This window comes from Equus caballus, chromosome 9 (genome assembly GCF_041296265.1).
Source record: "Equus caballus isolate H_3958 breed thoroughbred chromosome 9, TB-T2T, whole genome shotgun sequence".
Classification (NCBI taxonomy): Eukaryota; Metazoa; Chordata; class Mammalia; order Perissodactyla; family Equidae; genus Equus; species Equus caballus.
Window position 1 is genome coordinate 12,663,695 of NC_091692.1, and position 26,317 is coordinate 12,690,011.

The following is a 26,317-nucleotide window of genomic DNA, read 5'->3' on the forward strand; positions in this document are numbered from 1 at the left end:
TTAATATATAATTTATTTGAAGGAAGGACTTAATGCTTTTTATTATAAAGTTATGGGCAATGTCATGTTTAGTAATAGATTGGAAGATTATTTTTATAATCTTTTGTTCCAAATATTGTCAGACATTGTATTATATTTCTTAACAGAAAGTTTCTGCACATATTCTTAAATAATCTGAATTTTATTTCCATAAGCATGCACAAGGCAAAAGTGTACAAGAAATTCTTGTTTCTGTATTACACAATGGAAAGCCCCAGGAAGAAGCATCATAGCTCCCTTCTCCCCTCTGCTGGCCCCCGCCCTATGAGCCTCTTTTAGGGAACTTCCCCAGATCAGAGCTCTCCTGTTACAATGGTTAGGTTGAAGGAAGAAGACTAGATTACCGGTAGAATTTTCAGGACTTTTCCTCTTACTCTTCTTTACTAATCCATAGATTCTGTGTCTGATGGAGAGAGGAAAAAGACCAGAAAGAAAAATCATATGAGTTAAATTTGGGATAGCCTTTTAAAGTCTCTAAATCCTCTGTGCATTTCTGGCCCTCTTGTCATTTCTACGTGAGGGTTAGAGTAGGACAATATTCATGTACTTCTACATTTTAAAGCCTGTCTTCATGAGGTTTTCCTTTTGTATTCTGTTTAAAGGAGAAGCCAATTTACTTTAGAGATTAGGGAGCTGTGGAGTTATTTATTTATTTTAGCAGGATTTTTTCTGTGTCCTCCAAATTGAACTGTGATTTGTATTAAATTAGTATTTAAAGAACTTGTAAGATAGTACTTAATTTTTAAATGGTCAGTTTTCTGGTCTCTGAAATGCTCCAAGCCATTGTTTACAAAGTGAGTTTCTTGGAATGTTAGTTCTAGGAGAGGTTTCTTGGTGTTAGGTTTAAAAAAAAGGACTTTTTTGTCCAAATAAGCATGGGAAATAATGGGTTAAATTGTATTTTTTTAATTGTAACATTAGGAGCTCTTAATAATCTGATTTTATATATCATATAAGAAAGAAAAAACTTCTGGCAGTTAAACTATGAGACACCATTAGTTAAAAGAGAAGTATCTCCTTAATTAAAAGAGAAGTATCTCCATTCAGGAATATTAAAATGTACATCTTAAAATAGATGAAACAGGGTATGTGTTATCTAATGTTAGTTTCCTCTTTGCTATTGGCTTTTCTAAGCTGTGTTTTAAGGCTACACTTGAGCTTGTGTTAACCCCAAGGGCTTAGGAAGCCAGTCTGGCTCAGTTACTGCTTCCATATTTTCTCCTTTCTCCCACCTCCGACCCCCAACACACATGCACGTTTTAAACTTTTAGGTGTAGAGCAGAGCAGTTTGCAGTTACAAGTCCCTGTCAATGTTTAATGTCTATAGAAAGGTGAGGCGGTAACCATAGGATTTAGTAAGAAAGTTGAGATGAATAGCAGTGTTGTCTGCACACAGCTCTTGCCTGTGCCTTATGATTATTAGCTTTTGTTTATATTTAAATGTAATGATTTACTGTTAAAAAATTAGAAAATGACTATATTCTCTACCTGTGTCGTCCTTTTCTAACCACCACTATTCCCTCACTTTTTAGGTGTCTGCTACTAGTGTTTCCTGCATACTTAGTATAAGACTAATCGTTGCATTTAATTTATTGATGAACTATATTATGTAATATAAACTCCACCAAGATGGTAATCTCGAAGTCAGAATCTTGACTTCACACAGTAGCATTAGTTCTGTGAAATAAGATAAACTTCAGTGGGCATTTATTAGATACCTACTATGTGCTGTTTTTACGGTGTTAAAATACTAGGTTACAGAGATGAAGAGAATTTGCTTTGGCATTGAGAGAATCTAGCTCCAAATAAGCTTTAAAAAGTCTTTTAAATACTCACCAAAAGCTCTTCTGTTAAAACAGGTGAATTTTATTCTGTGGTGGACATGGTTCTATGAGTTTCACTTTAATAGTCGACTCTCTTTGAATACAATTTTTAATTTTTACTCTAGGCATTTGGGGACTTTGATTTAGTCATAATTCTTTCGTTCCAGTTTCCTTTTTCACAGTCAAGAATGGTTTCCTAAGCTGAAGGCATGTAAATCCATTATATCAGTAGATTTCAGTGGATTAAGGATAGTTTCTGATAGATTAAAGAGAGAGGCCCTTCAGTGATCTACCCTTTACTCTCAGTTTCCTGTATAGACAGGCCAAACTTTCCAGCTTGTATTCCATTCCTAAAACAATGTTGGTAATCCATCTTTTTGTGTAGTTAACTTTATTTTTCTAAAAACCACATCTTGATCATTTACCAGTTTGGTTATATTCTTGACTTAAGCAAATAGAATGAGTGATTTTTTTCTCCCTTAAATTTTTTTTTTTTTTGAAGATTGAGTTCTAATGAATATACAGATAAAATAAGTTTATGAAATTATTTGCTACAGTAGTAGCAATTTATTCCAAATGAGCGCTGGTTATGACTTTGCAGGACAAACAATAGCACATCATCTATTCTTTGAAGGAGTCAAGCATCTAATTTCATACTATTAATTTTTCAGGAATTTTCTCAAACTGTGTCAACAGCGTAATCTTGAGATAGTTATTTAACTTCTTATGCTCTACTCTTCCTTTTTGTTAAATTGCTCTTAATATTAACTCATAAGGGTATTATGAGGCTCAAGTAAGATCATTGTACGTTGCTTTTTGGCTGGACCTATCATGTTATCTACAAACCTGCTCTCAGTGGCTTTAGTACAAATTTGACATGTGGTTCAAGTCTTTGTAGAGTCACATATTTCTTGTGTCTGATCAATATCCAACAGTTTTCAGGAAAATTCTCTTCTATAATCTATCTTCGGTGTTACTGGCATCACTGTTTCTGATGTAGCTCCCTTGCAGAGCTGCCATGTTTCTAATATTGTGTGAATCGGCATATGTATAGCAGAAATGCCAATATGTCTTTCCTCCTTTTTTCCTCTTATATATTGTTTGGCAACTGAATCCTTTAGTCTGTCCTTGATGGTACTATCTTACAGAAAAAAAAAATTGCCTGTGGAAGTTTATATGTTGCTATAGTCTCTCAGACGAACCTAATTAGCTAGACTTTTCTGTTTTAATTAACTCACAAAAGTAATGAATAAATTACTTCCAGGGAGATAAGATAAATGAAACCAAAATTCTTTACAACCTAATGCTGCCGCATTTCGTTGATAGTCGTTCTCCAGTAATCCCGCTGTAACCTAACCCAAATCAAACATGCGCACCCTTATTTTTTTCTTGAACAATTTCAGTGTTGAGAGTCTACATTTCCTGTTATATATTATTCTTTCAGTTATGCCGCCAGTGTTTATATTGTTTTTTATACATTCTGTAATAGTTTCACTAAGGCTTTTATGAAAACTGTCTCACCCTTATGTTTTTCTGTTTTACAACTTCTTATCTATTTAAACTCTTTTTGGTTTCAGAGACGACCACCAGATAATTCTTTTTATGTTCGAACATGTAACAAGAATCCAAAGAAAACAAAATGGTGGTATCATGGTAAGCAGTTTTACCTTAGAATAATAACTGTTTAGCATTTTGGTTTGAAAGATTATATATCTGTTTGCTTGGGAAAAAGAAGGAAATATATAATTGATATATTTTTGTAATGTAGAGAAGATTCTTTAAAATATTTTAACATATTTTATGGATAAATTATACTAGATTTTGAATGGGGCACATAAAATTAGCCATCATACAAGTGAAATATACAATTGCATTAACATTCTGAAACTCTACCATTTTATTACAAAAAAAGAAGTCCTTAATAATCTTCAGATCAAATTGGGAAACCTGCTGTTTGAAATAGAAGTTTTGATGCCTTGTGTGCTCGTTTAGTTCTGGTGACTGTTCTTGGTGGGGAAGAGGGATGGAATCACACTGTGAGAGACGACCCAGCAAATTAAAGAGAGCTCTTCCTGCTCTAATAGCTAGTCCTCACAACACTTGAGGTCCTGCTGTTATAGCTTTATGAATACAGTACTCTCAGGAAGTTTACATTTCTGTTCTTGTTGGGAGGGTGACGGCAGCTTTATAACTGAAAGCTGCTAGCATCTTTTCTCAACTGACCTTACTGCTTCCCCAAAGGGGTATTTGAAATTAAGAACAAAAATTTTATATTCCTCAATGTACTTTTTGAAACAAGTGAATAAAAACCACCCTCTAATTTTTTTTTTTATACATGAGAGCATTTCCTTTTTTAAATGTTATCCTAATAACAAAGTAGAACTCACAAAACTAAATAGTAGGAATAGGGCCTTTCCCCCTTAAACCTTTGTATCCAATGTGAAACCTTCTGTTACCTCAGTTAATTTGAGTCAATTAAAAACCTTTTTAATTATAAGAGTCCTCTGAGTGTTGAGATAAAAGATGGCTAGAGTCAATACAATAGCATTAAAACAGCAGTTCCAGGTTAGAAAACACAGTGAAAGAAGAATGCCATTCCTGAGGGCCACAGAATAGGAATATTTGGGATAAAGTTAATGAGAAATAGAGATGACCTAGAAGAGATGACACATCTTTTAAGAGCTGTGAAAAAATAGAGATACTTTGATGAGAAACCAGTATTATTACAAAAATGTATATTCTTTACAAATTATAGGTTTAATGTAATTCAGTAAAAATCCAGTGTTATGGTGGAGTGAGTGCTTTGAAAGGTTTGGAAAGAAATAACAGGTGAGAAGAGCAGTTTGAATTTTGAACTACAGGATAATGAAGGAGAATCAGTCTGCCAGACACCAAAACATTAATGCAAGAGTAGACATTGAAATAGAATTACTCTTTTCTAGGCCTTTTTTGTATATAAGATTTAAATGTGTTAAGTAAGGTGTCACAAATCGGTGAAATGGAGCAAAATTATTTAGTAAGTATTCCTGTTAGAAAATTAGTAATTATTTTGGGAAAGAAAAATTTACATTTTTATTTCATATATAAAATATTTCCTGTCTATTGAATTAAATATATTTTTAAAAAATACAATAATACAAAAAGTATTTTTTAAAAAGTTGAGTATCAACGGAAGAATTTCTGAAATTAAGAGGAATCACAAAGAAGTTAAACAGTTGATTATAGGAAAATTTAAACCTTTTATAAAAGCACTGAAAAACCTCAAAGCACAGTCAATATAAATTAAAATAAAATTGTGAAAAACATAGCTTATTAAAAGTAAAGATCATTTATGAAAGTTATTTAAGAATAAGCACAGTTCATTAAAAGCATAGGCAAAAAAGTTTAACACAGTAAAATAATTACAAATTTAGCATTTTGAAACTATTACTGAATTGGCAGGGTTTTGTAAAGTGAGTGCAATGCTGGAGGAGAGTAAAGGGTAGAATAAAACAGTTTATTTCCATACCTGCTGGTAGTATAGCAAGTTGTAATCCTTTAAGGAAGCAGTTCAGCAATACTTAACAAGCTTAAAGTTCAAGACCAAACTTTTTGTCTCAGTTACTAAGCTGCTAAGAATCCATCCTAAGAAAATCATCTTTAATACAAGAGATGTTTTATGCGAGAAATATTCAGTGGATCATATTTATAATACGCGTTCTTTCCTTATCCTCCACGTTGTTGCCCCTACATGTACTATGTGCCTGGAATGAATCCTTCCACCACACACACCCCTCTCGGGAACTCTCACTAAAGCCTTGTTGATCATTCCCTCCTTTAAGGAATCCCATAAAGTTTACGACTGTGGTTTAGAGTCCTGGTTTTGTTTTAGTTTTAAGATTTCCCGAGATAATTCTGATATAGCTGGTCACTTGAGAGCTTCTGTTTCGGGGATTCTTGGAGATAAAAAGACAGGTTTCTAAATAAGATGCATTAATAATCAGGCTTCAGGAATTGTTTATGAGCACTTAAGTTCCCATAGAACTTTTGGCAAGAGCCTACTTTAATGAAATGGCCCTTTACTTCAGTTTACATTGCTGACTTCTCAGTCTTTTACATCCTCTTGCCTTTTAGGTCCAGATACTAAGCTGCCTCTTCCCTCTGTGCCTTTACAAAGAGCCTTTTAAAAAAAACAAAACAAAAATTCCTTGAGTGTCAACAGACCCCTTTATCTTAGCGTTCCCAAATTCATCAAAAATTCAGATTAGTCCAATCAAGAATATTGACAAACACAGCTAAATGAAACACTTTTTTAAAGTGTCAAAGTTCTTAGGAAAGTAGTCATTGTATTTCACACTCAACCTCACTCATAATAGAAAAATTCCCCCATTGTCTTTCCCACAGTGTTTTTAACCACTTTAAGTTTTTTTTTAATAAAACTTGAGAAGAAATTGTCTTTGAGTGATGAATTTAAAAAATCCATACGTGGGGCGGGGCCAGCCCGGGGGCACAGCGGTTAAGTGCGCACCTTCCACTTCGTCAGCCTGGGGTTCGCCAGTTCAGATCCCGGGTAGGGACATGGCACTGAGTGGCAAGCCATGCTGTGGTAGGCGTCCCACATATAAAGTGGAGGAGGATGGGCCCTGATGTTAGCTCAGGGCCAGTCTTCCTCAGAAAAAAGGGGAGGACTGGCAACAGATGTTAGCTCAGGGCTAATCTTTCTTGGAAAAAAAAAAATCCATACATATGTTTTGAAGGTAGAGCCCTCTCTCCCACTCTGTCTCCCCCCAGTGTGAGATGGTGTATTCCTGTTTCTCTCTTCCTTACTCTCTGGTAGGGAAGTTTGAAAAGGACAGCCATCTTTCTCGCCCTCTAATGATGCCTTCTACTGTTGAAAGCACTCATGAGAAGTCTTTATCTATCTTGCTTTTGAATAAGAAATAGGGAAGAGTCACATAGTGAAACTAGAAATCTAAAAATTCTTTAAAATAAAATACACTTCATAGAAGTTATTTTTCATAGAGTTATAGTTTTTATCTGTTACTGAGAAATCCATACTTTCATAACTGAAGTAGAAAAGTCTTTTAGTAGTTTGCAGATGGATCATCTCCAGGTTAACCAAGAAGTACCAAGAAAAGAGAGGCTTTTCAAACAAAATTAACCTCTTAGATAATGTAAAATAGTCGAGGGTTTGTGTAGGAATTCATTTTCTCAATAAACAGATTAAAAGTATCCCCAACCCCCCCAAATACAAATTAGCCTTTTTTAAAAGGCACTGGATTCTAATTCAACTAAATCGTGACTATCCTAGTCCAGTTTCTTGTCTCAGATACAGATACATTTTTTCATTTACAGATAATTCTGTTTAAAACATCCTCACTTCATTGACGTACAGTGTCCGTTTTATCTCAGTACTTTTTCTGCTCCTGCTTGAACCCTGCAAACTTGAATTGTTCCCCTCCTGCGTTCTTCCTTTGATCAACAGTGCTGCTCCACGAGTGAGTCTCCTACGAAATCAAGGAAGGGTAATGTTAGTTCTGCTTTGAGGTGGTAGAGCACCTGCTCTGTCGTAAACGGGAGTGGATACGGAGGATCGATCTTCCTTCAACATTTCCTTCACCTTTAAAAAGCCAAAGCATTTCAGCTGTGTAGCGTATATCTTCTTCTCCTGTATACATTTCAGAATAACAGTTATAGGCTATGTGAAAAATAGCCCACCTTGGCATTGTAGTTGAATTTGGACAATCTTATTGAAAAGAGAATCATACTCATAAAACAGAACACATTAGCTTTGTTTTAGAGCTTTCAAGATGTCCGCTTATGTTTTTTGCTTTGCTGCTTTAGTTCCAAAAGATCTTCATTGATCATGTTCTCCTTAGAACACCAGGTTACCCTGAAATATGTACTCTTGTTATTTCTTAGCATCGTCTAATTCTGGAAGGATTATAAGGTCAGGCCAGTGTCCTGATGAGACCTGCAAACCTAAACAAAAAGATCAGACACGGAACAAAGACTTCCTTGGAGTTGGATGAGCTCACTGAAACACTTCAGTTTTTAGAAACCAAGCAGAATTGTAGGCCTCAGGAATCGAGCTCCGCAGTCATCCTGTGTAGTGCTAATCAGCATGCTTGGGTCACCGTGGGTCAGAGTTTATCAAAGAGGCAAGAGAGGTTTTGGTTTAGATTAGTGATATCTGTGTACTTCAGAGGGGGCTTCCTGGGTGCAGGATGGAGGCACTATTAATGAAAAACAACAAATCTGAAATTCGCTTCCTGGTTTTAGAAGTGGATGACTCAGCTGACACACCAAAATTCAGCTGCCACATACCAGTATTGGATTCTTTAAAAAAAGCCTCTCAGCTTAAATTTATGATCTTCCACCTTATTAGCACACCTTGAAAATCAGGCCAGTCACTGTTCCCGTACTGTGGTCTTTGTATACATCCTATTTTCTATTGCATTTGAGGTTGTGTAGCACACAGTAACTTATTATAGTGTAAAAATTCATTGATATGTGAATACCTGTTCCTTATTGTTACTTACTTGAAGTTGACTAAGGTGATTATCTGCATGGGACTGCAGATAATCTCTTTGTTACCAATTAAGGCAAGGGTCCATATGGTTTGAAAAATCAATTGAACAGAGAGAATAGGGTTAAAAAAATAAATAGACCTAACCAAAAATAGGTATTTAAATAGACAACTCATCTCAGATACAAAGGGGCTGAGGAATTTACCTATGATTCAGGGCTAGAATTTTCTGTAGAAAACAGATCTGTATCTGGTTCGGTGTATGAATGAATGAATCGGCCTCAAAGTTCTGTATCATAAAACAGAAAATTCTTTTTGAGAAAGATAAAAAGTATGTTTTTATGTGATCATAAAAATATTTCAATGAGATAGCCAACTGGAATCCATTAATACAGTCTGTTTCATGGGATCAATATTAAACATATACAACTTTGTTTCATAAATGATTGCTTTCCACAGATGGGAGTACAGATCTGTGGTTCCAGAAGCATTTTCCTTAAGGTGATAGAGAATTGAACAGTATAGCTGAAGACTGCTATTGACTATTGGCTCCAGAAAATTAGGCTTATAGGAAGTAAATTGGCATAATGTTTATTTTTATTTATTTATTTATTTTTATTTACTTTTTGAGGAAGATTAGCCCTGAGCTAACTACTGCCAATCCTCCTCTTTTTGCTGAGGAAGACTGGCCCTGAGCTAACGTCCATGCCCATCTTCCTCTGCTTTCTATGTGGGATGCCTACCACAGCATGGCTTTTTGCCAAGTGGTGTCATGTCCGCACCCGGGATCCGAACCGGCGAACCCCGGGCAGCAGAAGTGGAACATGTGCACTTCACCGCTGCACCACTGGGCCGGCCCCCTGGCATAATGTTTAGATGTTATGTCCGGTAAACTAGTGAGTGTGTAGTTTGGGGAGAAGTAGAGGAATATCTTTTTTACAAAGCTATAGACTACATTCTGGTTCCATTCAGCTGGAACATTTCCTGTAGAATTATAAGGGGATAGGAACATAAAATTCCTCAGACTAATATTAACAAACTCCTTTTCTCCCTTCCTTTTAGCTGGCCATAGATTTACCTGTGTTAGTTGTGAACCTTTTTATTTGTGCTACCTTTTAGGGTTACAAAACCACTTTCTAAATTCCTGAGTCCAAGCTTTTAGTCAGTTTTAAAGTATTTGCCCAGTATTTCCTGCTAGATAATAATTCTGTTGTCTCCTGTGAAATCTTTGTTGAATCAGTTCATCAAAAGAAAACTTTAATTCCCTAGCTGTTGAGAGAGAAACCTAACTGTAAAGGTTTTTGTCTGTCTTGGAGGCGGCGTCCCACTGCGTATCTACTGAAGCACCGTGGTCCTCTTCTTCCGGTCTTCTGTCCCTGGGAATATCCAGGGGAGGTGGTTTCCAGTATAATGTGATGGTTCTTAGACTCTGGGGGAAACTAAATGACCTCCTTCTAGTATAGTTCTCTCATTCACGTTTCCCAGAAGCCCAGTGAAGGTAGCCATGGTAGGTGTCGCCTCTTTGGAACTGGTAATTTGTATATTATATTTGAGAGTATAATTTTAGTAGGGGCTTCTGCAGTTCCAGAAAAAACATAAATGGTTAATGTGAGATTTTTTTATCAGGCCATCCTCTTGCCACAAATACTTTAGACAAGAGATTAAATATATTACATTCTTTCACCACCTTTTATAGATGTTTATTTGTCTTGATCCAAGATGGGTTTACTCTAATTTTTTTTCATAAGCTAGTCCTAGTATCCAATAATCCTTTTCATCTAGTTATGAAACTGTTCCTTCTGCTAACAAATGAGTTTTTTTGTTTCTTAGTGATGGGCTTTTTATTTAGAGGAAAAAGAGGCCATGGCTTTGGCTCCCACCTAGCTCCATGCTTAAATATTTGCTCATAGACTCTGGATTACATATAGCCATCATGGATTTGTAATGTTCAAGTCCCCTGTGGTCCAGCTATCAGAGACAATTGAACTCTGTCTTCAGAACTCATTTAGTAAGTTTGTTTCTACAAAGATAAGAGCATTCAAGGCAGGTAGTGTCTTATTAGTCCTAAATTTATGCTAACGTCTGACCCAAGATGGGGATTGGGATAGGGAGAATAGCTTCATATGGATCTCCTCTACTCACATTGGTGGGTGGTAACACATTCTACAGCAGCCTTCTGTACTGAAAAACTTCCAGAATGAACAACCTGATAAAGATACATTTATGGTACCACCTATCAAAGATGGTATGTCTTTGGAGATAAAAGCTGGTGGTTAACTAGGTAACATTATGTTCCAGTTGAATTTTATCTGTCACTTTTCTTACTGTATGCATTGTCTTGTGGTATGATACTCAGGTTTATCCCCAGTAGTTGACATTGTAGGTAGAGTTTAGTGCCACCTCTTAGCTTAGAGATTTAAGTGTGATCAGTTTCAGTATTAATTTTAAGAACTCTAGTATTATAAAATACTCTGCTGGAGAAGTGATGTTTTAAGCAAACTCTTCATGTTTTTGTCTTCTGCATCCGTGACAAATATATCCTCTTTATTCCAAGTTCCACAGTAATTTAAGAAACAGATACTTTGATGTGACATTTAGAGGCTATAAACTCTCCACTTGTTTTTTCTTTAAGATATTCTTATTTATTTATTTAGAGGATTGTCATGATTTAGATATGATTTATTTTAAAAATCTAGTCTATTTCATCCTTTAGATTACCCTTAAGGTGTAAGATTGTGTAATAGTCCATTAGTTTGCTCAGCATAGAAGTCATATTTACCGTTTTTTAACTCTCATTGAGTCTTTATGAATGGGAGTTTTATAAGCAGTATGTCAATCCTAACAAGGGATGGTTTGTAAAATATTTTGGCCAATTTTTCAGAATTTTCTCCTTCAGAGCTTTTACAACTCTTGGGTAGTTACCACTAGTCTAGCTTCTTTCTAAAGCTTCTTTCTGGAGAAGAACCAGTCCTCAAAATAAATCCTTCAGTTATGTTTTGTGAAATAAATTTTGTAAAATAAGTCAAGAGCACAGTTATGTGTGTTAGATAATTATAATATGTTGAGGCTACCAGAAGTCGTTATTAAATAATTCTATAGGATTTTTTTTAATGACCTCCTTTGCACACGTATCTATCCTTGCTGAAAAACCTATTTCCTATAGAGAAATTAATAACTAACTTGATTGATTGATTTGGAGATTGTACTTCATTTGCGAAGTTATTTTCTTCATAAACTAAAGACATGACTTGTATTGTTCTGTGTTAAATAGCATGACAGTGTTGGTCAAGAGTTTGCTTCCTCTCTGGTTACAATTTTAAATTGTTGCCCATAAAAGAATTCTCTTAAGACAGATAAATCCTGAATATGTGCTAACGTATATTAATTTATTTTAAATAGAACTAACATACTAATACATCATTTTAAGATTTGTAACTACCATTTCCCTGGAAGAATGGAACTTGAGAGTTTTGTGTCACTGTATAATTGAATGCAAATTGGACTTTTTATTTGCAGGGATTGGGGGAGGCAAGTCAGACGTATACACCATGTTCTTCTTGCTACTTGAAATTATTTTTATGTTAGACTAACTTGCAGATTTTACTTATGCATGCTTGACTTTTTTAATTATCTTTTTTCTCCTTTTCTTAAAGATGATACTTGTTGATGCCACTGTTATCATCCTCCTAGCAGAAGATAGTCCTACTGAGAAAATGAGCACTTTGATCATTCAGTCTTTGAACTTTAACCTTTGACTGGAAGTGACCTATAGGCAATGAAGACTACTTCCTTTTACTGCATTTTTACTCGTGTGCATTCTGGGCGCATGTTGATCGCTGGTTCAGTCCAGGCAACTGACATGCTATTATTAGTCATACAGTATTAATGCAGGTGTCAGGAAATGTCAAATATAATTCCATTTTTTATTTTTATTTTTTTAAGCTTTTGGAAAAGCTCCAGGTCCTCATGTATTGTGCAATAACAATGACTTCCTTGGCGGTTTTGGAACGTTCATTGCCGGCAATGGACGTTGTAACAGGAAAAATTTTCATTAACTCCTGCCACCCAGTGATTCATGCATGATAGGGCCTATGAAATGAACTCATCGGTTATAGTGGGATTATAAATAAAGTGAGGGATCCAACATTACTTTGAAAGTCACCCCAACCATTTATATTTGGATTCTATGCACTGTGAGCCTAAGGTTAACAGCATGAATTAACATGCATCTTTAAAGGACTGTAGTGAAAGATCATTGCATATTTATTGAATTGTTTATATCTGCTGTCAAATTGTTTTGACATGGAAGGTTTTCAAGTAACATTGGCAGAGAGGTACAATATGTTATCCCTATGGTGAAAATAAATTCATTTATTGTATATAGTTCCTCAGTCTCTGAAGTAAAGGTCTGAATAATATAGGGTATGAATGATTTAATCAAGGCTTTATTTTGGAAGTAAGAAAAATGGCAGTGGTGATTAAGCTGCTCCAGTCCGTAATTTGGGTTTATTTGTACATTAACGATTTTTCCAAGTAGATTACACTCTGTTACTTCCTGCTAGCCATCAGCATGAGCCCTACTGCCTAAACACTATTTTGTTTATTTATGTTTGGAAAATCCATAAACATTTTTGTTTGCAATTTTGTTTCTTTTGTTTGAATGTTACAATACTTTAATTGAAAAACTTCTGTCAAGTTTTTTCTTGTAAATTTTCTTTACTTGTAAGTATCATCTTGTCCTTCAATCCTGTACCCTAAAATAAGAAATACATTTTTGACAGAGGCTTAATGTTTTAACAAAAGAGTGTGGACATTTTTATTTTAAAATTTAGGCAGAAGTACACTGTGGAATGGAATGTTGGCTTGCCTGTCTCACACAAGCGTACAGTTTTGCCTGGAGGGTTTGTTTCGTTTTGTTTTCTTGTTTAAAAGGTTTTGCTTACAGCTAGATAAAATTTTTCTATAGGAACAAAACTGTTGAAAGGTCCAGTTCTCAGTACCATGTAGTTAATGATACTGCAACTAGGTTCTCTTTTTAAAAAGCAATTAATGTATTTTATAAATTACCTTTTCACATATGCAAAATCTGTTTCTACTACAATGTTATTTTTACTAATGCCTATTGTTGCACTCTTTTTGACATATCCTGCAGTGAATATATGAATCAATTTGGGCTTAAAAATAAAAGCCAATTGACTGAAAAGTTTGAAATATGTACCCCAGCAAAACTATCCAATCAATAATTGGCAAATAATATTTTAAAAATTGTTTTTATCTCTGTATAGATGACATTTTGTAGCTTTGTACATGTTGTTAATTAAGGGCATATCATTTTACACTCTAAAAAGTATAATTGTTGAACTCAGGGGTGGGTAGACTTCAAAAATATGTCTGCTGCAGAAATAACTTGAAAAAAAAAAATTTAAACTATGGCCAGCCACCAAATTGTGGACACTGTTTATACGGCTAGTTAGCAACTACCACTTTTTAAAATTAAAACATTTTTGTTCTATCTTGACTAGATATACGTAAGTTCTCTCAATATTCTTTATCAGTCTTACTATTTGGCCTATTTAACCAACACAGAAAATGTTTTATGAAATGCTTTGAATTACTCTTAGTTTTTAACTGCTTTTTAATATGAAAATTGCAGCTGTAAATTATGTGTTTTTCATATTTCACATAACTGCTCTAAACTACTGATTGACTTGATCATTTTATGAGGTGAGGGTGGGGAATCTCTCCATACTGCTGGTCCTCTTACTAAAATCCTTTTATAAAGAATTGACCTGTGACATTTATTCACCAAAGGAATTAATATACCAGGTCAAAGATTAACAATGCTATACTGTAGATTAATAGTTCATATATAGCCTCAATTGAGTTTTTTAATACGAATAACAGTATTTTAACATACCTCTCTCTCTGCATAGAGATCCCATAAAATAAATTAAAATGAAGCGGAGGAAAGTAAAGGAAAACCAAATAATTTCAGTACATTTTATGATTTAATGAGAGGAAAATAAGATGAAATATCCTAAAATATAGAAAGACCATTCAAAATTTGCAATCAGATAACACCTTATTCATTACTCCCCAGAACTTAGAAATCTTTGAAAACTCCTTTGCACTTAGATTTAATAAGTTAGTTTTAAAAGTAAGTTACATTATTCAAAGATGTAAGACGTTTACCTGAGTCATTGCTCTAGAGAGAGCAATTAACGGCTTTGTAATAATAAAAAGAATATTTCTCTTTAATGTGTTGTTGAATGACAACCAAAATACCAAGAAAATGTACATAGGAACATGCTCCTTCCCTCTCCCCTACGTCCCCTCCGTGGGCACTACCTGCTGCCTCGGCACAGAGTTACACTTCACATGTAGAGAACGTGCACTCTCTTCTCTCTTATTTATTTATTTATTTATTGTAAGGCCATTCTGTTTGCCAAATTATGTTAAGACAGTGATACATTCAGTTCCTTAATTTGCATGCTTAGATCATGAAGTTGGTGCCCTTTCAAAAGAAACTTACTCCATCAAGTAGGTATTAATGTCATAGATTTTAAAGAGAGAAATGGTTTTCAGTTTTTTAAAATAAATTTTTAAAAATAAATTTTATGGCTGTTCTCCTAAGGAATTTAGTATTCACCTCTAAAGGACTGACTTGTAATGTGTAAATTCCTCCTTTTAGCTAGCAGGGAAATAAGGCTTTTTTAATCCCCAGAAGAAATGAGAAAAATAGCTTTTATAAGACAATTCATCTGGAGAAAGATCTTGATCCGTATTGTTTTGACTAGGTATATAAATATTTGGTATAAAGTAACTAGAATAGTTTATTACTTTTTCCCTTCTGAAATTTTAAATATATGCAAATATATATATCATTAGATTCCTGTGGTGGATAATAGTTTCTTCAGATTCTAAAACAGGTGTCTAGTGACTGCTCAGTTGTTCCCAGATTGCATCAAAGATGAATTGACAAATAATGGAAATGAATAGTGATTTGAAAATGGTATGTAACCACACATTACTTGTTTCTGATAATCAAGTCTTATTTTTTAAAAAGCTGTTGTTTTTTGAGAATTGAGGTATTTAAAACTTGTTAATGCTTCTTCCTAAAAATAGAAAAGAAGAGGAGGTACTGTGTGTTCAAATTTTTTTTTAAATAAAGAATTCAGTGTCACTAGTTCTAAGCCTTTATGGTTCCTGCTGCTTATATTTCTCGATCTCAATTTTATTTAGTTTTTTGTACGTATTTTAGCTGAAGACTTAAGATTTACAATTGTGTATCTAAGTTGGTTTTCAAAAAGAACTGAGTTTAAACCATATGTTTCTCTTTTGAGGATTCCTTGTTATCAAAATCAGCTACTGTACCATTCTGTGTTTGCACTAATACCTTTGGCGTGATTAAGATCTGTGAAGAAGGTGTCCTTTAACCTGCGCCAACTGGCCCTCATCCACTTTGCAGTCATTTTTTTGTTTTGTTTTGTTTTTAAAGATTTATTTTTTTATTTTTTCCTTCTTCTCCCCAAAGCCCTCCAGTACATAGTTGTATATTTTAGTTGTGAGTCCTTCCAGCTGTGGCATGTGGGATGCCACCTCAGCACAGCCTGACGAGCGGTGCTAGGTCCACAGCCGGGATCCAAACCAGTGAAACCCTGGGCCACTGAAGCAGAGCACGCAAACTTAACCACTCGGCCACAGGGCCGGCCCCATTTTTTTGGTTTTTTGGTTTTTATCCCTCTGTATTTTCCTTCCTGTCTCCTCACAGATGTCCAGTGTCTTAGTCTTCAGTAGTTTCCCTTTCTGACTGCTAAGTTTTTCTTCCTTCCTTCTTTCCATCTTCCTTTTCTTGAGGTTAGGGAATCTAGAGAAGGGAGATTATTAAAATTACATCAGAAATTTTTTAAATAAAAAGACTCCTTCTTACAAATAAAATAACATAGAATTTCTGATATCTAATCTCAGTTCAGTAGATTGCTAAATTTGTTGGCTAATTGACTACTTGATAAATGAGCTGTTAACTTTACTTTAGTTCTTAAATAGTAATATTGAGGGAATTTTGTTTACTTTTCAGATGATGACTCTCCCTCCCAAAGCCTAATTATTGCCTAAGTGAATTAAATTACTTCCTTTGGTAACAAGTATTTTTTCATTTAAGTTTCGAAGCCATTTTGAGATTCGAAACTGTTTTTTAAGAATAATTTATGGAAGACTTTTGCTTTCTCAGCATAAATTATGCATTAATTTAAAGACAGGCTTATATATACATCATTGTTAGAGACCCATGGAAGCTAAACATGTACTTCATACTTAGTTCTCTGTCCTTCAAGTTGAAGTTCTGGTTCTGACTATGGTCCTGAGGTGTTTACTGTGATTTTAATTTTCATATGTTAGTATTGGGACTTATATTTGGGAATAAATCTCCAGAATGATACGTAAATATCTTCTTTCATGAAAAATTTTTTGTTGATAAAAAATATAATATCTGAAGCCATTTTGAGTATGTGAAAGGAATGCTGAATAGAAGCCGGGATATCTTAAGCAAGTTGAATGCAGTTGACTGGGAAAAGGAGAAACACTTCTTCTGTTTCTTGGTACATACACTGTCAGGGTTTTGAGAAAAGTTTGTTCCTACCATAGTGCTAAGCTGTTTTCTCAAAGGCAAAAGCGTGATTTCAAAACTTACTGGACTTTCGCTTGTTAGGTGTGACATCACTTGTCAGATTTTCTGGTACATAGAAAGATTGACTACTCTTGCCTGTCTGATTTTAAAGTGGGAAACAAGACTAGTAAGGAATTTGGTAGATCGTATCAGATACCATGAAAATGCAAGTCTCTTCATAGTTAACCACAGATTGTTTACATAAATGCAAATTGATTGTCAGGCTTGAGGTAAAATAATTATTTGAATAGACTATTAATTATCTAGTAGCCAATAATTAAGTGCATGTTTAAGTCGAAATGGATTTATTGTTTTTAGTTGGTCCATTTTTCTCTCAATATTTAGAAATGAAAATTGTGTTTTATTAATAGGAATGGAAGCTTGTGCTTGAGAATTTGAATAGGGTGGATGTATATATTTTATAAATTCAAGTTGTAAAATATGTAAAGCTACTGCTTTTTTAAATAGAATATAAATGTTAAGACAGATAAATCTATTATATATTTTTAAATACATGTATAAAATTTGTTAGTTGAATATAAATCACATTGTGTGTTTATGGAATTCAGTAACTTTTAATAAAGCAGTTGTCATTGATTTTTTCCTGTAGACTCGAATACTAAATTGGACAGATATTAAGCCTCTTTGTAGTTTATAACAATGTAAAAAGTTACATAGTAGTTCCTCTTTACAAAAGACTGTCATCTTTAAAGAGTTCCGGAAACAGTACCGTGTCCATTTTCAAAGTGAATGCCACAGATCTTCACTAAAGCTGTCTGCTTATTTGTTTAACAGATCCTCTTTACTTGGTAGGGCAGCCTGATGTAGTATAGTGGTTCTTCATGCTTTAATTAAATAAGTCCTGGTTAAACACTGGGCATTTTCAGAAAAGATGGAAATTGAGACCCAGGCAACTTGCTTAGAGTTACGTGAGTCTGGTGTTGCTGAACTTCAAGTTGTACCATACTGAGGACACAGAGTAAAGAATAAGGGCATCCCGATGCTGTCCTGAGTATACAGACAGATCAGCTAACTCTCTTGGGTGAGTGACTCCTGAAGCTATGAGAAGAGAGAAGGAAATGAGAAGAAGAAGGAAGGGGCCGTCGCATCTCAGTTATTCCTAACAAGAAGAAATTCAGTATGCTCTGCTGGTACTCTAAGTTTTCTTTTCACAGGGGTTCTGCTTGCTCCACGAGCACCTTACTCCTCATTGTGGCAGCCACACTACCATATAAAACTATCTTATCTCAACAAGGTGTTTCTGCAGTCCTAAACAACTAGATTAGTAGCTGGTTAGGTAAATGCAAGATCCATCTTCCTTTGTACTTTGATGACACTCTCTCTCTCTTCATTGTAATTCTTAACATAATTTCTACCTCTCATAGAAGGTGTGACTTTTCTCCACCTGTTTAAGCTACTGTGGATAAGTGATTCTGTGGAAGTCCTCCCTGTAGTCCTTAGTACTTTTCACACTAGTATAACACACAGCAAAATTAAACATGAACCAATTTGAAGGGTCAAATGACAACGGCTAAGGATTTTCTGTGCTTGGATGATATGATCCAAGGCCTCAGTGGTTCTTTGTCTTGTTGGGAACCGCTGTCAATAAATCTTAAATTGCTTATGAGATTTCTTTTACATGTTTGCTTAAGGCAAAATATGTGAGAAAACTTTGTGCCCTTTACAGTTCAGTGGAGTATACAAATATTTTAATAAGGAAAGTTGAAATAAGAAACTGAAGGAGAAAATATCTTCTCATATATGTGGTTGGCCTTCAAAGGACCTAATGTGGGGAGATATGTGTCATCAGACGAGAACCTAATATGGATGGCTGTGTCCTGCAAAAAAGGTGTCCAATTTAATGTTAGAAACTTTTTATAATCTCCACTCTCATCCCTCCCCCCGCAAAAAGCATGTTTCTCTTACCATTCCTGTCATAATTAATGGCATTCCTATCCAACCTAGTTATCCAAAGGAAGAATCTAACACTATTTACTAGTCCTCTGACATTTGCCATCAAGTGCTCTTGAACCTATCTTTAAAACATCTCTGAAATGTCTCCCTTCTCTCCACTACAGCCTTTCATTGCCTGGTCCTGGTTTTCCCAGGCTACTCGTCAGCTGTTCACACACCTCGTTCTATAAGCAGTAGCAAAACAAGACTACCTGTACTTTGCTAATGTTCTTCCCTGTTCCTAGAATGTTCATCATCTGCTTTTCTACCTGAAAAGTCCAGTTCAAATGTAGTTATAAAGTTACCTTTGTCCTCCTTGACTCCCCACTCCCTACCAGTCTTCTATCTTGGACTCCTTAACAATAGGGACAGTGTCTCTGTTGTGTTTGTGTCCCAGCACATAGCACATAATACCTATCGTATAAGCTTTTAATAAATGTTTGTTGAATTAACTTGATTGTACTTGTATTTTTGTAAACCTAGCTTTTTAAAAAAAACTTGTTCAGGCTCTGGCAGTTTTGAAACATGCATCTAAACTACCATCTGTGTGAAACGTTAAAGTACAACACCTTACCCTTCTTGTCCCAGCGAGTGAAAAAATTATGAAGTAAATCATTAACCATTCCTCATTGGTTTTGCTTGCTTTTATTTAAAAAAAAAAAACAAACGGGCGTTTCTCATATCCTTGCCTTATCTCTGAGGTAAATTGCTTCTCTTGAATGTAGTCAACAAATTAAGAGTATAATTGTTTTAAACTAAATGCATCTGAGGAACCTGAAGATCATAAAGTTACGCCAAACAATCAGTAAGATTAAAAAAGGACATTAAGCATTACTTAGTACCTCTCCTGTGTCAAAGATGGCAGATAAGAGAAAGCATCTATCTTCAAAGTGCCTATGTAATAGATAAGAAATAGGAAAATGATACAATATTAAAAGTGGTAAACCCAAAGAGGTGTAGATAAGTGGCAGTTTCTGATAGTCACAGAAACGAGTTTGCAAAAAGTACTATCATGACTTGAAAGTTAGAAACTTTGTAGGTGGGTTCTAGGCAGGTACAAAGGTCACAAGTCCAGAAGGCCTAGGACAGGACTGTATGAAAGTCAGCCTGGAGGATGATGTGGCCGGGTGGGGGAGTGAGCCAGTAGGGGAGCAGAAGCCAAAGGCCAAATGATGTAGGGTCTTGTGAGTCAGGCGAAAATTGAAATTGGTCCTAGAGTTTCCAGTAAGCAGAGAAGAGCCTAGCACTCAAAATTCCTTTTGTCCTCAGGGCATTGATCAACTGGGAGGAAATTATGCGACTAAGCCACTGTGTGGGCAATATCACAGGGAAGGTTGCCCAGAAACAAAGCTGAGGATATGCTGAAACAAGGAACCTGAGCCACTGCGCCAACATCCCATCCATCTAAACTAAGTTAAAGCCAGAACCCAGTAGAGCTCCATCCCCAGAGTAAGGGTCACCAAGGAAGCAGTCCTGGTTCCGATTTATGCCCTGGAGTGGTTTGGGGAATGTTAAGCTTTGGACTTCGATTAAGGTGAGGTCCCTGATTGGTAGTGTCCTCAGGAGGTGACCACAAGCAGATGAAAGTCCTCTCTGGAGGAAGCTATTCTCTTTCTAGGTCCCAAATTATCCCTATACATGATTTATTTCAATACAGGGACCAGTACACAAAGGTTATCACATTCTAAAAAAAAAAAAAGAAAAGGCACCATGATAAAGAGCCAGCTGAAACAACAGAATTAGAAAGCATTGGAGGTATGGGGTGGGGAGTTACACGATATGTAGTTTACTGGTCTGCGTGCCACTCTGTTGGGAGCTTCTGAAGAACAAGGACCTGTCTCATTCATCTTTATACTCATTCAAATATTGAATACCTGCCGGGTCTCAAGGAGGTTATATCTGGCAGGTAAGACAAATGGGTAATTGAAATAGTGTGACACTTGGTGTGATGGGGTAATCACAGAGTGAGCATCAAGGTAGGAACAATCAAAGGTGTCTAAGGAAGTCCAGGAAAATTCTAGGGGAAGTGATAAGGGTTTCCAACAGTGGGAGAGCAAAGATGAGGGCACACAGCAAGTGCAAAAGCCCAGGATGAGAGAGAACATGTGTGTTTGGAGCATGGAATTTGGATGAGGGAGTGGTAAAAATAAGTCAAGAAATTAAACTAGAGCTAGAAGAGAAAAGACCAGGTTATAGAGTTTTGATTTTATCTCATGGGCAATAGAGACTAATGGAATCAGAGTTGCACTTAAGAAAAGTTACCTAGGCTGTAGTCTGGAGAGAGTGTTGAAGGGTCGCAAAACTGGAGGGGGGGAAACAAAAAACAAGAGGCTTTATTGGTAATCCAGACAAAGGATGATAATGACTTGAATTTATTGTAAAGTATTGGCATAAAGATAGACATATACATCAATGGAATAGAAGAGAGTCTATAAAAAGGGACTGGATTTTCACAACAGATGCCAAGGCATTTCTAGGGGCAAAGAATCTATTCAACAAATGGTACTAGAGCGTTTGAAAAGCATCCTGCAAAATAGAAATACTGCCTCGTGTCATATACAAAAATCAACCCAAAATGAATCTTAGACCCACAACACCAACCAGAACGAGTTTTGGCGAGGATGTGAAGCAACGGGAACTTTCCCACACTGCTGATAGCCAGGTAGAATGGCATAACCACTTTGGAAAATAGTTGGGCAGCTTCTTGAAAAGTTAAACATGTACCTGCTATACCAATGAACCACTTCCCTCCTAGAGATTTACCCAAGAGAAAAGAAAGCATATGTCCACGAGAGATTTGTACACAAACATTTGTATCAAGTTTGTAAAATTCCCAAACTAGAAACATCCTAAATGTCCATCAATAGTGAATGGGTAGCCAAACTTTGGTATATCCATGCGATGGAATGCTACTCAGCAATAAAAAAGGAACAAACTACTGATACTTCTAACAACATTGGTAAATTTCTTTTCTGCTGAATGAAATTATCCAGACAAAAAAAGAATACATACTATATGGTTTTATTTACATAAAATTCTAGAAAACACAAACTTAGTTATGTGACAAAAGTCAGTTGTTTGCCTGAGGATATGGGGTTGTGGGAAGGGGCATGAACAAACTTTTGGAGTTAATGGATATGTTCTTAATGATCTTGGTTTCACAGATGTATATGTATTTTAAAATTCATTAAATTGCACACTGTAAATATTTGTAATTTATTGAATATTATACCTCAATTAAACAGAATTAGGAGGCTTTCAATAATAAAGACAAAGGTTGTTGATGGCCTGAAATGAAGTATGAGAAAGTGGACAAATTCAATTATAATCAACTTGCCCAAAATCCCAGCTTAAAGGTGATGGAACTGGGATTTAAACCTGAGTCTGACTGACTCCAAGATCCCAGCTCTAAGTCAATATGCTTATGCTTAGAATGACCTCCATATTTTTCGCTTGGACAACTGAGTGGAGAGTGATGACTTTCACCAAAGCGTGAGGAGGAGAGCAAATTTGGGAAAGATATGTTTGTGTTCCCCCATAGCACTAAGTATGGTAGCTTGTAGTCACATGCCACATAACCATGTTTCCATCAACAACAGACTGCATATATGACGGTGATCCTGAAAGATTAGTACCGAATCACCTAGGTGTGTAGTAGGCTATACCATCTAGGCTTATGTAAGTACACTCTGATGTTCACACAATGACAAAGTCGCCAATGACGCAGTTCTCAGAACATATCCTCGTGGTTAAGCAACACGTGACTGTCTAGTCAGTGAGTGGAGATGTGAACTGAAGTTTCTAGGTGGCAATGGTAGTGAAATATTTAGTGTGATGTAATTTTACTCAGTTCATCAGCTTATTGCCTATTGACTAGCTGGAAAGGAATTTAAAAATATTTTCTATTTAAAAGTATTTAAATATAAAAATATTAAATATTTCTATTTAAAAATGTTTTCTAGTCCAATAACCTAACCAATGAGTTAAGTATTTCTCAATGCCTTTAAGTGATCACCCATAATCACCTTCACTGATGAGAATTAACCTAACTCAGAAAATTATTGCACTTTTGAATAAATATTAGGACAACAAATATGTTCTTCCAAATAAATGTGCCTCCGTGATATCGGTTATGGCTTGAATTGTGTCCACCAAAAGGATATGTTGAAGTCCTAACTCCCAGTACCTCAGGATGTGACCCTAGTGGGAGACAGAGTCTTAGAAGATGCAATTAGTTAAGGTGAGGTCGTGCTGGAGTAGAGTGGACCTTAATTCAATATGAGTGATGGCCTTCTAAGAATTGGAGAAGACGCAGAGACACAGACACATGGGGGCAGAACACCATGTAACGATGGAGCGATGCATCTACAAGCCAAGGAGCACCAAGGATTGCTGGGAACCACCAGAACCTGGACGAGGCAAGAGAGGATTCCTCCCTGGGGCCTTTGGAGGGAGCGCAGTCCTGCTGACGCCTGATCTTCGGCTTCTAGCTCCAGAACTGCGAGAGAAGAAATAGCCGTTATTTTAAGCCATCCAGTTTGTGATACTTTGTTACGGGTGCCGTAGGAATCATACACATTATCCATCTTTTTTTCTAGTTCTGCCTTCTGGAGACACATAGAATAAGTCCTAGTCCTTTCTCCAGATGTTTCCAGATTTTTTGAGAACATGTTTCTTTCAGGAAAACATCTCTCTCACCGGTTTTTCACGTGATAACGTTTTCAAATCCTTTCGTCATTCTTTTGTAGGGTCAAGCTTGTCAAAGGTGCTTTTAAAAAAGCCACACTTGTCTGAAGCAGCCCCAGCCAGTAACTGAGCATGGTGGGAGCCTGCCGTTTCTGCCCCATGTGGGGCTGCTCTAATAGGCGATCCTTGCTCTCCATCTTCCCATTAGGTGAGTGAGACTTCGTCAGATCTGCATCTCAGTCTCACGCTCTCTCTGCCCAAATCTGCTTTCGCCCCTCTTTCCCTTCACAGGTTTCCAGTCTGCACCCTGGTTTGCTTTCCCCAGCCGGATCCTCCTCTTTATCTTTCACAAACATTACACACATCCTTCCCCCAACAAACCTATTGCCCTCCTAACTCCAGTGTCTGCTTCCTCGATGACCCAAATCAACAGTTGGCACTGGGTGTGGTCAAGAAGAAGATGATGAGCCAGCCCTGATGGCCTAGTGGTTAAAGTTCAGCATTCTCACCACTTCAGCTGCCCCAGTTCCCTTCCCGGTCATGGAACCACACCACCCGTCTGTCAGTTGCCATGCTGTGGCTTATATAGAAGAACTAGAAGGGCTTACAAAAACTAGGATATACAACCATGCACTGGGGGGCGGTGGGGGGGGGGGGGGGGTGTGCTTTGGGGAGGAAAAAAAAAAAGAGGAAGATTGGCAACAGACGTTAGCTCAGGGCGAATCTTCCCTTGAAAGAAATAAGTAAATAAGAAAGTGATAAGATGGGGTTTTGAGATCCAGTCACTCAGTGTCTCCGTGACAGTGAAGACCCTGTGCCAGGTGGCATGTGGGGTATGGATAGGCCCTTCCACAGGTGTTACGTGGCCCAGTTACTAAAACTTTCATGAGTGGTGATTTGGAAGAATGCTCCATTGGAGACTACCTTGGCCAGTAAGTACTGTCATTCAAGCCTTTGAAAAATATGGGGGACAATGAATACAAGGACAATGGAGTTGGCTGTATTAGTTAATAAGCTGTATTGACCTCTGTCTTAGTCTGCTTGGGCTGCCGTAACAAAATCCTGGGGACTGAGTGGCTAAAACCACAAATTTATTTCTCACAGTTTTGGAATCTGTGAAGTCCAAGATCAAGGTGCTGGCAAGGTAGATTTCATTCTGAGGCCTCCTCTCGTGGCTTGCAAGCAACTGACCTCTTCTCTGTGTGCTCACAGAGTGACAGAGAGATCGCTTCCTCTTCTTACAAGGCACTAAATACTTCATGAGGGGCCCACTCTGATGACCTCATCTAAACCGAATTATCTCCTAAAGGTCCCAGCTCCAGATGCTGAGGGTTGGGGTTACAACATATGAATTGGGGGGGGAAGGGGGAAACAATTCAGTACATACCATCCCCTACAGAGGGGTAATGCAAAGTTTGGGCAGTTAACAAGCAAATGAAAACTGAGACTGAATGCCAGAGTGCCTCTTTGGTAACTGACAAAGATGGTCTTCTCTCCGGCAGTGGAATAGCAGGAAAAGCCTAAGATGAAAGTCAGAATTTAAAAGAGACCAGCTTCAAAGACATTTGAACAATTGTCTGAAGCAGTTCTGTTATACAGCCAAGGTCAGGGCCCCAACTGGGAAAACTTGAGACCCTGACACATGGGAGGGAGACATCTGGGTGGATGACTCCAAAGATTGTGGCTCCCTTGACTCCTTTGAAGTTTTAGAGCCTGTAGAGATGGCCCAACCCTCCCTATTAACAACTAGCATATCCTCCACTGTGAAAGGATCCATCAGGGAGCCTCCTCAGGACCTGCCCCCACCTCTTCTCCTAGCTGCCAGGCCCATAGTGCGCAGAGCCTAATAATGGAGGAAAATAAGCATACTTTTTTTAATTTAATTTTCTCTAGCATTATTGAGATATAATTGACATAGAACATCGTATAAATTCAAGGTGTAAAATGCGATGATTTGATACACGTGTACTGTGAAATGATTATCGCAATAGGGTTAGTTAACACCTCCATCACGTCGAATAATTAACATTTCTTTTCCGTGGTGAGAACATTTAAGATCTACTCTCTTAGCAACTTTCAAGTATATAACACAGTAGTATTAACTGTAATCACCATGCTGTACATTAGATCCCAGAACTTACTCATCTTATAGGGGGAAGTTTCTACCCTTTGACCAACATCTCCCCATTTCCCCACCCCTCCCCAGGCCCTGGTAACTATCATTGTTTCAACAAGTTCAGGTTTTTTAGATACAAGTGATACCATACAGTGTTTGTCTTTCCCTGTCTGACCTATTTCACTTAGCATGAAATAATGGACATGGCAGGATTTCCTTCTTTGTTATGGCTGAATAATATTCCATTTTATATATATCAGAATTTCTTTATCCATTTATCTATAGATGGACCTTACATTGTTTCCATATCTCGGCGATTGTGAATGATGCTTCAGTGAACATGGGAGTGCAGACATCTCTTTGAGATCCTGTTTTCCCTTCTTTTGCATATATTCCCAGAAATGGGATTGCCAGAACATATGGTACTTCTATTTTTAATTCTTTGAGGAAACTCCATTCTGTTTTCCATGGTGGCTGTACCTATTTTATATTCCCACCAACAGTTCACAAGGGTTCCCTTTTCTCCA

The 26,317-nt window shown here is 36.6% G+C and overlaps 1 protein-coding gene across 1 annotated transcript in view; it reads left to right on the top strand.

The window, feature by feature from the left end:
• UBE2W (ubiquitin conjugating enzyme E2 W) overlaps nucleotides 1–19,569 on the top strand; it is a 69,912-nt gene extending 50,343 nt beyond the window's left edge. The window contains exons 5-6 of the mRNA NM_001433514.1: nucleotides 3,440–3,515; nucleotides 12,024–19,569. Coding sequence (NP_001420443.1) covers nucleotides 3,440–3,515; nucleotides 12,024–12,037 — 90 coding nt within the window. The 3' untranslated portion in view covers nucleotides 12,038–19,569. The remainder of the gene's footprint in view (nucleotides 1–3,439; nucleotides 3,516–12,023) is intronic.
• Nucleotides 19,570–26,317: the final 6,748 nt, after the last annotated feature.